At 42.3% G+C, this 15,135-nt stretch overlaps 1 protein-coding gene across 9 annotated transcripts in view; it reads left to right on the top strand.

The window, feature by feature from the left end:
- The first annotated feature begins 1,783 nt into the window (after positions 1-1,783).
- Positions 1,784-15,135, top strand: part of LOC117504806 (mucin-17-like) — a 39,520-nt gene continuing 26,168 nt past the window's right edge. The window contains exons 1-25 of one of the 9 annotated variants that reach the window (XM_034164322.1): positions 1,784-1,847; positions 1,976-2,322; positions 2,698-2,886; positions 3,009-3,107; positions 3,252-3,384; positions 3,513-3,734; positions 3,777-3,901; positions 5,859-6,047; positions 6,170-6,268; positions 6,413-6,545; positions 6,674-7,065; positions 7,442-7,630; positions 7,753-7,851; positions 7,996-8,128; positions 8,257-8,499; positions 8,632-8,700; positions 8,956-9,080; positions 9,460-9,648; positions 9,771-9,869; positions 10,014-10,146; positions 10,275-10,888; positions 11,269-11,457; positions 11,580-11,678; positions 11,823-11,955; positions 12,080-14,373. In XM_034164322.1, the coding sequence (XP_034020213.1) occupies positions 1,826-1,847; positions 1,976-2,322; positions 2,698-2,886; positions 3,009-3,107; positions 3,252-3,384; positions 3,513-3,734; positions 3,777-3,901; positions 5,859-6,047; positions 6,170-6,268; positions 6,413-6,545; positions 6,674-7,065; positions 7,442-7,630; positions 7,753-7,851; positions 7,996-8,128; positions 8,257-8,499; positions 8,632-8,700; positions 8,956-9,080; positions 9,460-9,648; positions 9,771-9,869; positions 10,014-10,146; positions 10,275-10,888; positions 11,269-11,457; positions 11,580-11,678; positions 11,823-11,955; positions 12,080-14,373 (6,558 nt within the window). In that variant the 5' untranslated portion in view covers positions 1,784-1,825. Of the gene's footprint in view, positions 1,848-1,975; positions 2,323-2,697; positions 2,887-3,008; positions 3,108-3,251; positions 3,385-3,512; positions 3,735-3,776; positions 3,902-5,858; positions 6,048-6,169; positions 6,269-6,412; positions 6,546-6,673; positions 7,066-7,441; positions 7,631-7,752; positions 7,852-7,995; positions 8,129-8,256; positions 9,081-9,459; positions 9,649-9,770; positions 9,870-10,013; positions 10,147-10,274; positions 10,889-11,268; positions 11,458-11,579; positions 11,679-11,822; positions 11,956-12,079; positions 14,374-15,135 lie in introns of all 9 variants that reach the window. The other 8 variants (XM_034164315.1, XM_034164319.1, XM_034164318.1 and 5 more) reach the window with 8 other exon arrangements.

The raw sequence follows: 15,135 nt of genomic DNA, 5'->3' as shown, positions 1-15,135 counted from the left end.
CACAAGCAGCAACATCACCTGAAACAACAAGTCTGGCAACCACAACACTAGGTACAACACCGGCTGAAACAACAAGTCTGGCAACCACGACACTAGCTACTACGCCGGCTGAAACAACAAGTCTGGCAACCACGACACTAGCTACTACGCCGGCTGAAATAACAAGTCTGGGAACCACGACACTAGCTACTACGCCGGCTGAAACAACAAGTCTGGCAACCACGACACTAGCTACAACAACGTCTGAAACAACAAGTCTGGGAACCACGACACTAGCTACAACAACGTCTGAAACAACAAGTCTGGCAACCATGACACTAGCTACAACAACGTCTGAAACAACAAGTCTGGCAACCATGACACTAGCTACAACAACGTCTGAAACAACAAGTCTGGCAACCACGACACTAGCTACAACGCCGGCTGAAACAACAAGTCTGGGAACCACGACACTAGTTACTACGCCGGCTGAAACAACAAGTCTGGGAACCACGACACTAGCTACTACGCCGGCTGAAACAACAAGTCTGGGAACCACGACACTAGCTACTACGCCGGCTGAAACAACAAGTCTGGCAACCACGACACTAGCTACTACGCCGGCTGAAACAACAAGTCTGGCAACCACGACACTAGCTACTACGCCGGCTGAAACAACAAGTCTGGCAACCACGACACAAGCAGCAGCTACCAATGCCACCACCCCCACAGTGTTGATAACACAAGCGACAACAGCAGTGCCAACTCTAGCTACTGTGCTTTTCATCATAGCAGGACCTCTCTCTGTGAGTGACTACAGACAATTATGATAAGTAAAAACTAATTACTGGGGAAAAAAAAAAACATGTTAGTGAATTCATGGTGTAATACCATGTCACAAAAACGTTTGTGTCTGTAAGGTAAAGACTTTCTTTTTAAAACATGAAATTTTAATAAAATAATTCAAATGTCATTATATTAAAAGTTCAAGAATATTCCCTTTAAACTGACAGTGAAAACGTCTCTACAACATGAAACATAAATAAAAAGTAACTCGGCTTTGGCTTTAATATTGTAATTTAATTTCTGTCAACTTGTATGGGTTTCTTTCACTGTCAGCTTAAAAGATAAGTTTAGAAATTAAAACATCGTGATCATCTTACCTACGTCTTTTTGTGTTTGCAGACTCCAATTGATCGTACCGGGTGTGGCATCACTGATTTGTGCATATCTGAGGCCCCGAATTGTGATCCATCACAAAGCCCTTGTATCTTCTTGGCTGTTCGCTCAGTCGGCGGTGATCGGTTCAGATTTAAGTTTTCAGGATTCTCAAGTGGCTACATTGCTATCATCATCTCAGCTGACAGCACACTGGTACAGAAAATCAACTCTCTCACTGACAGTTGAACAAATGGACTTTAAGTGTAACTCTGATAGAAACAACAGCTTTGTGTCAAAGTCACCTCTAAAGAGAACCAACTGTTTGTCCACAGGGAGGAAATGACACCATGTACATCTGTAACGACAATAAGGATACATCGGTAAAATTTTTCAGTGCTCTGTTTGACCAGGGCACAGTGACTTTTGTGCCGGTGAGTTCTACCTGCCTCAGTGCAACCGTGCACATATTTATTATGACGGAAACAAACCATGAATCATCATAATATTCATTGTAAACATGTTCTCTTGAAGTTATTGGCGTATTGGTCATGTGTTAAATGGTTTTCGCTCTGCAGCCACAAAGTGTGACCTCAGTGACGGGCAGCGTCACAGGAACAAGGATCCAGTGTGTATTTGAGGCACCGTTATTTATCCCAATGGGACGAACCCTAATAACTTACTGTCGATGGGCACTGGAATTCTGAGTGGTCAGTTTACACACTAACATGATAAAACAGCAAACTCAGTAACACAACTATCACTGATTTATTCATTATCAATTAATATTTTATTAATGTAAATCAAACTATTTGTTTGTCCTTTGTTTTGACCTCAGAAAATGGAACTGCAGAACCTCCAGAAGTCACATACCAAGGGGTGGGAGTTGATTTTAGCGCTCCAAACTCCACTGTTCCCATGAATTTGATTTCCAACGCTGACAACACAACAACAGCTGTAAGCACAACTAGTCTGGCAACCACAACACAAGCAGCAACATCACCTGAAACAACAAGTCTGGCAACCACGACACTAGCTACTACGCCGGCTGAAACAACAAGTCTGGCAACCACGACACAAGCAGCAGCTACCAATGCCACCACCCCCACAGTGTTGATAACACAAGTGACAACAGCAGTGGCAACTCCAGCTACTGTGCTTTTCATCATAGCAGGACCTCTCTCTGTGAGTGACTACAGACAATTATAAGTAAAAACTAATTACTGGGAAAAAAAAAACATGTTAGTGAATTCATGGTGTAATACCATGTCACAAAAACATTTGTGTCTGTAAGGTAAAGACTTTCTTTTTAAAACATGAAATTTTAATAAAATAATTCAATTGTCATTATATTAAAAGTTCAAGAATATTCCCTTTAAACTGACAGTGAAAACGTCTCTATAACATGAAAATATAAATAAAAAGTAACTTGGCTTTGGCTTTAATATTGTAATTTAATTTCTGTCAACTTGTATGGGTTTTTTTCACTGTCAGCTTAAAAGATAAGTTTAGAAATTAAAACATCGTGATCATCTTACCTACGTCTTTTTGTGTTTGCAGACTCCAATTGATCGTACTGGGTGTGGCATCACTGATTTGTGCATATCTGAGGCCCCGAATTGTGATCCATCACAAAGCCCTTGTATCTTCTTGGCTGTTCGCTCAGTTGGCGGTGATCGGTTCAGATTTAAGTTTTCAGGATTCTCAAGTGGCTACATTGCTATCATCATCTCAGCTGACAGCACACCGGTACAGAAAATCAACTCTCTCACTGACAGTTGATGAACAAATGGACTTTAAGTGTAACTCTGATAGAAACAACAGCTTTGTGTCAAAGTCACCTCTAAAGAGAACCAACTGTTTGTCCACAGGGAGGAAATGACACCATGTACATCTGTAACGACAATAAGGATACATCGGTAAAATTTTTCAGTGCTCTGTTTGACCAGGGCACAGTGACTTTTGTGCCGGTGAGTTCTACCTGCCTCAGTGCCACTGTGCACATATTTATTATGACGGAAACAAACCATGAATCATCATAATATTCATTGTAAACATGTTCTCTTGAAGTTATTGGCGTATTGGTCATGTGTTAAATGGTTTTCGCTCTGCAGCCACAAAGTGTGACCTCAGTGACGGGCAGCGTCACAGGAACAAGGATCCAGTGTGTATTTGAGGCACCGTTATTTATCCCAATGGGACGAACCCTAAGTAACTTACTGTCGATGGGCACTGGAATTCTGAGTGGTCAGTTTACACACTAACATGATAAAACAGCAAACTCAGTAACACAACTATCACTGATTTATTCATTATCAATTAATATTTTATTAATGTAAATCAAACTATTTGTTTGTCCTTTGTTTTGACCTCAGAAAATGGAACTGCAGAACCTCCAGAAGTCACATACCAAGGGGTGGGAGTTGATTTTAGCGCTCCAAACTCCACTGTTCCCATGAATTTGATTTCCAACGCTGACAACACAACAACAGCTGTAAGCACAACTAGTCTGGCAACCACAACACAAGCAGCAACATCACCTGAAACAACAAGTCTGGCAACCACGACACTAGCTACTACGCCGGCTGAAACAACAAGTCTGGCAACCACGACAATAGCTACTACGCCGGCTGAAACAAGTCTGGCAACCACGACACAAGCAGCAGCTACCAATGCCACCACCCCCACAGTGTTGATAACACAAGTGACAACAGCAGTGGCAACTCCAGCTACTGTGCTTTTCATCATAGCAGGACCTCTCTCTGTGAGTGACTACAGACAATTATAAGTAAAAACTAATTACTGGGAAAAAAAAAAACATGTTAGTGAATTCATGGTGTAATACCATGTCACAAAAACATTTGTGTCTGTAAGGTAAAGACTTTCTTTTTAAAACATGAAATTTTAATAAAATAATTCAATTGTCATTATATTAAAAGTTCAAGAATATTCCCTTTAAACTGACAGTGAAAACGTCTCTATAACATGAAAATATAAATAAAAAGTAACTTGGCTTTGGCTTTAATATTGTAATTTAATTTCTGTCAACTTGTATGGGTTTTTTTTCACTGTCAGCTTAAAAGATAAGTTTAGAAATTAAAACATCGTGATCATCTTACCTACGTCTTTTTGTGTTTGCAGACTCCAATTGATAGTACTGGGTGTGGCATCACTGATTTGTGCATATCTGAGGCCCCGAATTGTGATCCATCACAAAGCCCTTGTATCTTCTTGGCTGTTCGCTCAGTTGGCGGTGATCGGTTCAGATTTAAGTTTTCAGGATTCTCAAGTGGCTACATTGCTATCATCATCTCAGCTGACAGCACACCGGTACAGAAAATCAACTCTCTCACTGACAGTTGATGAACAAATGGACTTTAAGTGTAACTCTGATAGAAACAACAGCTTTGTGTCAAAGTCACCTCTAAAGAGAACCAACTGTTTGTCCACAGGGAGGAAATGACACCATGTACATCTGTAACGACAATAAGGATACATCGGTAAAATTTTTCAGTGCTCTGTTTGACCAGGGCACAGTGACTTTTGTGCCGGTGAGTTCTACCTGCCTCAGTGCAACTGTGCACATATTTATTATGACGGAAACAAACCATGAATCATCATAATATTCATTGTAAACATGTTCTCTTGAAGTTATTGGCGTATTGGTCATGTGTTAAATGGTTTTCGCTCTGCAGCCACAAAGTGTGACCTCAGTGACGGGCAGCGTCACAGGAACAAGGATCCAGTGTGTATTTGAGGCACCGTTATTTATCCCAATGGGACGAACCCTAAGTAACTTACTGTCGATGGGCACTGGAATTCTGAGTGGTCAGTTTACACACTAACATGATAAAACAGCAAACTCAGTAACACAACTATCACTGATTTATTCATTATCAATTCATATTTTATTAATGTAAATCAAACTATTTGTTTGTCCTTTGTTTTGACCTCAGAAAATGGAACTGCAGAACCTCCAGAAGTCACATACCAAGGGGTGGGAGTTGATTTTAGCGCTCCAAACTCCACTGTTCCCATGAATTTGATTTCCAACGCTGACAACACAACAACAGCTGTAAGCACAACTAGTCTGGCAACCACAACACAAGCAGCAACATCACCTGAAACAACAAGTCTGGCAACCACGACACTAGCTACTACGCCGGCTGAAACAACAGTCTGGCAACCACGACATAGCTACTACGCCGGCTGAAACAACAAGTCTGGCAACCACGACACAAGCAGCAGCTACCAATGCCACACCCCCACAGTGTTGATAACACAAGTGACAACAGCAGTGGCAACTCCAGCTACTGTGCTTTCATCATAGCAGGACCTCTCTCTGTGAGTGACCTACAGACAATTATAAGTAAAACTAATTACTGGGAAAAAAAAAAACATGTTAGTGAATTCATGGTGTAATACCATGTCACAAAAACATTTGTGTCTGTAAGGTGAAAGACTTTCTTTTTAAAACATGAAATTTAATAAAATAATTTCAATTGTCATTATATTAAAAGTTCAAGAATATTCCCTTTAAACTGACAGTGAAAACGTCTCTACAACATGAAAATATAAATAAAAAGTAACTTGGCTTTGGCTTTAATATTGTAATTTAATTTCTGTCAACTTGTATGGGTTTCTTTCACTGTCAGCTTAAAAGATAAGTTTAGAAATTAAAACATCGTGATCATCTTACCTACGTCTTTTTGTGTTTGCAGACTCCAATTGATCGTACCGGGTGTGGCATCACTGATTTGTGCATATCTGAGGCCCCGAATTGTGATCCATCACAAAGCCCTTGTATCTTCTTGGCTGTTCGCTCAGTTGGCGGTGATCGGTTCAGATTTAAGTTTTCAGGATTCTCAAGTGGCTACATTGCTATCATCATCTCAGCTGACAGCACACTGGTACAGAAAATCAACTCTCTCACTGACAGTTGATGAACAAATGGACTTTAAGTGTAACTCTGATAGAAACAACAGCTTTGTGTCAAAGTCACCTCTAAAGAGAACCAACTGTTTGTCCACAGGGAGGAAATGACACCATGTACATCTGTAACGACAATAAGGATACATCGGTAAAATTTTTCAGTGCTCTGTTTGACCAGGGCACAGTGACTTTTGTGCCGGTGAGTTCTACCTGCCTCAGTGCAACTGTGCACATATTTATTATGACGGAAACAAACCATGAATCATCATAATATTCATTGTAAACATGTTCTCTTGAAGTTATTGGCGTATTGGTCATGTGTTAAATGGTTTTCGCTCTGCAGCCACAAAGTGTGACCTCAGTGACGGGCAGCGTCACAGGAACAAGGATCCAGTGTGTATTTGAGGCACCGTTATTTATCCCAATGGGACGAACCCTAAGTAACTTACTGTCGATGGGCACTGGAATTCTGAGTGGTCAGTTTACACACTAACATGATAAAACAGCAAACTCAGTAACACAACTATCACTGATTTATTCATTATCAATTAATATTTTATTAATGTAAATCAAACTATTTGTTTGTCCTTTGTTTTGACCTCAGAAAATGGAACTGCAGAACCTCCAGAAGTCACATACCAAGGGGTGGGAGTTGATTTTAGCGCTCCAAACTCCACTGTTCCCATGAATTCGATTTCCAACGCTGACAACACAACAACAGCTGTAAGCACAACTAGTCTGGCAACCACAACACAAGCAGCAACATCACCTGAAACAACAAGTCTGGCAACCACGACACTAGCTACTACGCCGGCTGAAACAACAAGTCTGGCAACCACGACAATAGCTACTGCGCTGGCTGAAACAACAAGTCTGGCAACCACGACACAAGCAGCAGCTACCAATGCCACCACTCCCACAGTGTTGATAACACAAGTGACAACAGCAGTGGCAACTCCAGCTACTGTGCTTTTCATCATAGCAGGACCTCTCTCTGTGAGTGACTACAGACAATTATGATAAGTAAAAAGTAATTACTGGGAAAAAAAAACATGTTAGTGAATTCATGGTGTAATACCATGTCACAAAAACATTTGTGTCTGTAAGGTAAAGACTTTCTTTTTAAAACATGAAATTTTAATAAAATAATTCAATTGTCATTATATTAAAAGTTCAAGAATATTCCCTTTAAACTGACAGTGAAAACGTCTCTACAACATGAAAACATAAATAAAAAGTAACTTGGCTTTGCCTTAATATTGTAATTTAATTTCTGTCAACTTGTATGGGTTTCTTTCACTGTCAGCTTAAAAGATAAGTTTAGAAATTAAAACATCGTGATCATCTTACCTACGTCTTTTTGTGTTTGCAGACTCCAATTGATCGTACCGGGTGTGGCATCACTGATTTGTGCATATCTGAGGCCCCGAATTGTGATCCATCACAAAGCCCTTGTATCTTCTTGGCTGTTCGCTCAGTCGGCGGTGATCGGTTCAGATTTAAGTTTTCAGGATTCTCAAGTGGCTACATTGCTATCATCATCTCAGCTGACAGCACACTGGTACAGAAAATCAACTCTCTCACTGACAGTTGATGATCAAATGGACTTAAAGTGTAACTCTGATAGAAACAACAGCTTTGTGTCAAAGTCACCTCTAAAGAGAACCAACTGTTTGTCCACAGGGAGGAAATGACACCATGTACATCTGTAACGACAATAAGGATACATCGGTAAAATTTTTCAGTGCTCTGTTTGACCAGGGCACAGTGACTTTTGTGCCGGTGAGTTCTACCTGCCTCAGTGCAACTGTGCACATATTTATTATGACGGAAACAAACCATGAATCATCATAATATTCATTGTAAACATGTTCTCTTGAAGTTATTGGCGTATTGGTCATGTGTTAAATGGTTTTCGCTCTGCAGCCACAAAGTGTGACCTCAGTGACGGGCAGCGTCACAGGAACAAGGATCCAGTGTGTATTTGAGGCACCGTTATTTATCCCAATGGGACGAACCCTAAGTAACTTACTGTCGATGGGCACTGGAATTCTGAGTGGTCAGTTTACACACTAACATGATAAAACAGCAAACTCAGTAACACAACTATCACTGATTTATTCATTATCAATTCATATTTTATTAATGTAAATCAAACTATTTGTTTGTCCTTTGTTTTGACCTCAGAAAATGGAACTGCAGAACCTCCAGAAGTCACATACCAAGGGGTGGGAGTTGATTTTAGCACTCCAAACTCCACTGTTCCCATGAATTCGATTTCCAACGCTGACAACACAACAACAGCTGTAAGCACAACTAGTCTGGCAACCACAACACAAGCAGCAACATCACCTGAAACAACAAGTCTGGCAACCACAACACTAGGTACAACGCCGGCTGAAACAACAAGTCTGGCAACCACGACACTAGGTACAACGCCGGCTGAAACAACAAGTCTGGGAACCACGACACTAGTTACTACGCCGGCTGAAACAACAAGTCCGGGAACCACGACACTAGCTACTACGCCGGCTGAAACAAGTCTGGCAACCACGACACTAGCTACTACGCCGGCTGAAACAACAAGTCTGGCAACCACGACACTAGCTACTACGCCGGCTGAAACAACAAGTCTGGCAACCACGACAATAGCTACTACGCCGGCTGAAACAACAAGTCTGGCAACCACGACACTAGTTACTACGCCGGCTGAAACAACAAGTCTGGGAACCACGACACTAGGTACTACGCCGGCTGAAACAACAAGTCTGGCAACCACGACACTAGCTACTACGCCGGCTGAAACAACAAGTCTGGCAACCACGACACTAGCTACTACGCCGGCTGAAACAACAAGTCTGGCAACCACGCCGGCTGAAACAACAAGTCTGGCAACCACGACACAAGCAGCAGCTACCAATGCCACCACCCCCACAGTGTTGATAACACAAGTGACAACAGCAGTGACAACTCCAGCTACTGTGCTTTTCATCATAGCAGGACCTCTCTCTGTGAGTGACTACAGACAATTATGATAAGTAAAAACTAATTACTGGGGGAAAAAAAAACATGTTAGTGAATTCATGGTGTAATACCATGTCACAAAAACATTTGTGTCTGTAAGGTAAAGACTTTCTTTTTAAAACATGAAATTTTAATAAAATAATTCAATTGTCATTATATTAAAAGTTCAAGAATATTCCCTTTAAACTGACAGTGAAAACGTCTCTACAACATGAAAACATAAATAAAAAGTAACTTGGCTTTGGCTTTAATATTGTAATTTAATTTCTGTCAACTTGTATGGGTTTCTTTCACTGTCAGCTTAAAAGATAAGTTTAGAAATTAAAACATCGTGATCATCTTACCTACGTCTTTTTGTGTTTGCAGACTCCAATTGATCGTACCGGGTGTGGCATCACTGATTTGTGCATATCTGAGGCCCCGAATTGTGATCCATCACAAAGCCCTTGTATCTTCTTGGCTGTTCGCTCAGTCGGCGGTGATCGGTTCAGATTTAAGTTTTCAGGATTCTCAAGTGGCTACATTGCTATCATCATCTCAGCTGACAGCACACTGGTACAGAAAATCAACTCTCTCACTGACAGTTGATGATCAAATGGACTTTAAGTGTAACTCTGATAGAAACAACAGCTTTGTGTCAAAGTCACCTCTAAAGAGAACCAACTGTTTGTCCACAGGGAGGAAATGACACCATGTACATCTGTAACGACAATAAGGATACATCGGTAAAATTTTTCAGTGCTCTGTTTGACCAGGGCACAGTGACTTTTGTGCCGGTGAGTTCTACCTGCCTCAGTGCAACTGTGCACATATTTATTATGACGGAAACAAACCATGAATCATCATAATATTCATTGTAAACATGTTCTCTTGAAGTTATTGGCGTATTGGTCATGTGTTAAATGGTTTTCGCTCTGCAGCCACAAAGTGTGACCTCAGTGACGGGCAGCGTCACAGGAACAAGGATCCAGTGTGTATTTGAGGCACCGTTATTTATCCCAATGGGACGAACCCTAAGTAACTTACTGTCGATGGGCACTGGAATTCTGAGTGGTCAGTTTACACACTAACATGATAAAACAGCAAACTCAGTAACACAACTATCACTGATTTATTAATTATCAATTCATATTTTATTAATGTAAATCAAACTATTTGTTTGTCCTTTGTTTTGACCTCAGAAAATGGAACTGCAGAACCTCCAGAAGTCACATACCAAGGGGTGGGAGTTGATTTTAGCGCTCCAAACTCCACTGTTCCCATGAATTCGATTTCCAACGCTGACAACACAACAACAGCTGTAAGCACAACTAGTCTGGCAACCACAACACAAGCAGCAACATCACCTGAAACAACAAGTCTGGCAACCACAACACTAGGTACAACGCCGGCTGAAACAACAAGTCTGGCAGCCACGACACTAGGTACAACGCCGGCTGAAACAACAAGTCTGGGAACCACGACACTAGTTACTACGCCGGCTGAAACAACAAGTCCGGGAACCACGACACTAGCTACTACGCCGGCTGAAACAAGTCTGGGAACCACGACACTAGGTACTACGCCGGCTGAAACAACAAGTCTGGCAACCACGACACTAGCTACTACGCCGGCTGAAACAACAAGTCTGGCAACCACGACAATAGCTACTACGCCGGCTGAAACAACAAGTCTGGCAACCACGACACAAGCAGCAGCTACCAATGCCACCACCCCCACAGTGTTGATAACACAAGTGACAACAGCAGTGACAACTCCAGCTACTGTGCTTTTCATCATAGCAGGACCTCTCTCTGTGAGTGACTACAGACAATTATGATAAGTAAAAACTAATTACTGGGGAAAAAAAAAAACATGTTAGTGAATTCATGGTGTAATACCATGTCACAAAAACATTTGTGTCTGTAAGGTAAAGACTTTCTTTTTAAAACATGAAATTTTAATAAAATTATTCAATTGTCATTATATTAAAAGTTCAAGAATATTCCCTTTAAACTGACAGTGAAAACGTCTCTACAACATGAAAACATAAATAAAAAGTAACTTGGCTTTGGCTTTAATATTGTAATTTAATTTCTGTCAACTTGTATGGGTTTCTTTCACTGTCAGCTTAAAAGATAAGTTTAGAAATTAAAACATCGTGATCATCTTACCTACGTCTTTTTGTGTTTGCAGACTCCAATTGATCGTACCGGGTGTGGCATCACTGATTTGTGCATATCTGAGGCCCCGAATTGTGATCCATCACAAAGCCCTTGTATCTTCTTGGCTGTTCGCTCAGTCGGCGGTGATCGGTTCAGATTTAAGTTTTCAGGATTCTCAAGTGGCTACATTGCTATCATCATCTCAGCTGACAGCACACTGGTACAGAAAATCAACTCTCTCACTGACAGTTGATGATCAAATGGACTTTAAGTGTAACTCTGATAGAAACAACAGCTTTGTGTCAAAGTCACCTCTAAAGAGAACCAACTGTTTGTCCACAGGGAGGAAATGACACCATGTACATCTGTAACGACAATAAGGATACATCGGTAAAATTTTTCAGTGCTCTGTTTGACCAGGGCACAGTGACTTTTGTGCCGGTGAGTTCTACCTGCCTCAGTGCAACTGTGCACATATTTATTATGACGGAAACAAACCATGAATCATCATAATATTCATTGTAAACATGTTCTCTTGAAGTTATTGGCGTATTGGTCATGTGTTAAATGGTTTTCGCTCTGCAGCCACAAAGTGTGACCTCAGTGACGGGCAGCGTCACAGGAACAAGGATCCAGTGTGTATTTGAGGCACCGTTATTTATCCCAATGGGACGAACCCTAAGTAACTTACTGTCGATGGGCACTGGAATTCTGAGTGGTCAGTTTACACACTAACATGATAAAACAGCAAACTCAGTAACACAACTATCACTGATTTATTCATTATCAATTCATATTTTATTAATGTAAATCAAACTGTTTGTCCTTTGTTTTGACCTCAGAAAATGGAACTGCAGAACCTCCAGAAGTCACATACCAAGGGGTGGGAGTTGATTTTAGCGCTCCAAACTCCACTGTTCCCATGAATTCGATTTCCACAACTAGTCTGGCAACCACAACACAAGCAGCAACATCACCTGAAATAACAAGTCTGGCAACCACAACACTAGGTACAACACCGGCTGAAACAACAAGTCTGGCAACCACGACACTAGCTACTACGCCGGCTGAAACAACAATTCTGGCAAGCACGACACTAGCTACAACGCCGGCTGAAACAACAAGTCTGGCAAGCACGACACTAGCTACAACGCCGGCTGAAACAACAAGTCTGGCAACCACGACACTAGCTACTACGCCGGCTGAAACAACAAGTCTGGGAATCACGACACTAGCTACTACGCCGGCTGAAACAACAAGTCTGGCAACCACGACACTAGCTACTACGCCGGCTGAAACAACAAGTCTGGCAACCACGACACTAGTTACTACGCCGGCTGAAACAACAAGTCTGGCAACCACGACACTAGCTACTACGCCGGCTGAAACAATAAGTCTGAGAATCACAACACTAGCTACTACGCCGGCTGAAACAACAAGTCTGGCAAGCACGACACTAGCTACAACGCCGGCTGAAACAACAAGTCTGGCAAGCACGACACTAGCTACAACGCCGGCTGAAACAACAAGTCTGGCAAGCACGACACTAGCTACTACTCCGGCTGAAACAACAAGTCTGGCATCCACGACACTAGTTACTACGCCGGCTGAAACAACAAGTCTGGGAACCACGACACTAGTTACTACGCCGGCTGAAACAACAAGTCTGGGAACCACGACACTAGCTACTACGCCGGCTGAAACAACAAGTCTGGGAACCACGACACTAGGTACAACGCAGGCTGAAACAACAAGTCTGGCAACCACGACACTAGCTACTACGCCGGCTGAAACAACAAGTCTGGGAACCACGACACTAGTTACTACGCCGGCTGAAACAACAAGTCTGGCAACCAAGACACTAGCTACTACGCCGGCTGAAACAACAAGTCTGGCAACCACGACACTAGCTACAACGCCGGCTGAAACAACAAGTCTGGCAAGCACGACACTAGCTACTACTCCGGCTGAAACAACAAGTCTGGCAACCACGACAGTAGTTACTACGCCGGCTGAAACAACAAGTCTGGGAACCACGACACTAGTTACTACGCCGGCTGAAACAACAAGTCTGGGAACCACGACACTAGCTACTACGCCGGCTGAAACAACAAGTCTGGCAACCACGACACTAGCTACCACGCCAGCTGAAACAACAAGTCTGGGAACAACGACACTAGTTACTACGCCGGCTGAAACAAGTCTGGCAACCAAGACACTAGCTACTACGCCGGCTGAAACAACAAGTCTGGCAACCACGACACTAGCTACTACGCCGGCTGAAACAACAAGTCTGGCAACCACGACACTAGCTACTACGCCGGCTGAAACAACAAGTCTGGCAAGCACGACACTAGCTACAACACCAGCTGAAACAACAAGTCTGGCAAGCACGACACTAGCTACAACGCCGACTGAAACAACAAGTCTGGCAACCACGACACTAGCTACTACGCCGGCTGAAACAACAAGTCTGGCAACCACGACACTAGCTACTACGCCGGCTGAAACAACAAGTCTGGGAATCACGACACTAGCTACTACGCCGGCTGAAACAACAAGTCTGGCAAACACGACACCAGCTACTACGCCGGCTGAAACAACAAGTCTGGCACCCACGACACTAGGTACAACGCCGGCTGAAACAACAAGTCTGGCAACCACGACACTAGCTACTACGCCGGCTGAAACAAGTCTGGCAACCACGACACGAGCAACAACTTCGGCTGAAGCAACAAGTCTGGCAACCATGACACTAGGTACAACGCCGGCTGAAACAAGTCTGGCAACCACGACACTAGCTACTACGCCGGCTGAAACAAGTCTGGCAACCACGACACTAGCTACAACATCGGCTGAAACAACAAGTCTGGCAACAACGACACTAGGTACAACGCCGGCTGAAACAAGTCTGGCAACCACGACACTAGCTACAACGTCGGCTGAAACAACAAGTCTGGCAACAACGACACAAGCAGCAGTAACCAATGCCACCACTGTGGCAGCCACTGTTACCTCCCCTACCGTGGCTACCACAGCAGCAACCAATGCCACCATCATAGTGTTGATAACACAAGTGACAACAGCAGTGGCAACTTCAGCTCCTGAGCTTTTCATCATAGGAGGACCTCTCTCTGTGAGTGACAGCAGAACAAAAAAGAAAATACACAATAAATTTTGCTGAGTAAAATATAATCTGCAGAGTTAACATTTGGTCCCGGTCTAAATAGAGTAAAATAAACTCTATTATAGAGTGAAATCACCGCTACCGTTGTCGCCGACTGAACGTTCCCTCCTAAAATTTGGCTCGCCCTGCCTCCACTGCGCATGCATCATTTCGGAGCTCAGCAGCTATTGTGAGATGAACTGTCTTCACCCAAAGCGATCAAACGGATTAATGGGATTATTATTAATGAGTGAGTGAATTTATTCAGCACACAAAGGTCCAGAACAACAAAAACGTACAACGAAAGAGAAATAGTTCAACAATGCACCCATGTACCTGAAAGGGTGTAGGCAGAAGCAAAAGCTTGTAAACACCTCCCCCTTTAACCAAAATCAAAAATTCTACTCATGTATATAAAATTATCCATATATCCATCATAAGTACTACAAAGTATACATTGATCCATGAATTTGAATTTCAAAAAATACACAAACATGCCAGCAGGAGTGCACAAAAGAATCAGAACACAATCAATCACAACACAACAGAATCAATAAACCGAGTTTAACATGCCATAGCAAGTAATCATATCATTTTTATAGAGCCTTTTAAAACCAGTCAAACTACAGAGTGATTTTATATTATCTGGGCAGTTATTCCAAATATTTACACCTTTGGCGGAAATACAGTAGTTACAGTAGATTGAATCTTTGGTTTCTGAAATAATAATGG

This window comes from Thalassophryne amazonica, chromosome 23, assembly GCF_902500255.1.
Source record: "Thalassophryne amazonica chromosome 23, fThaAma1.1, whole genome shotgun sequence".
NCBI lineage: Eukaryota > Metazoa > Chordata > Actinopteri > Batrachoidiformes > Batrachoididae > Thalassophryne > Thalassophryne amazonica.
This window is presented reverse-complemented; position numbering and strand designations above follow the sequence as displayed.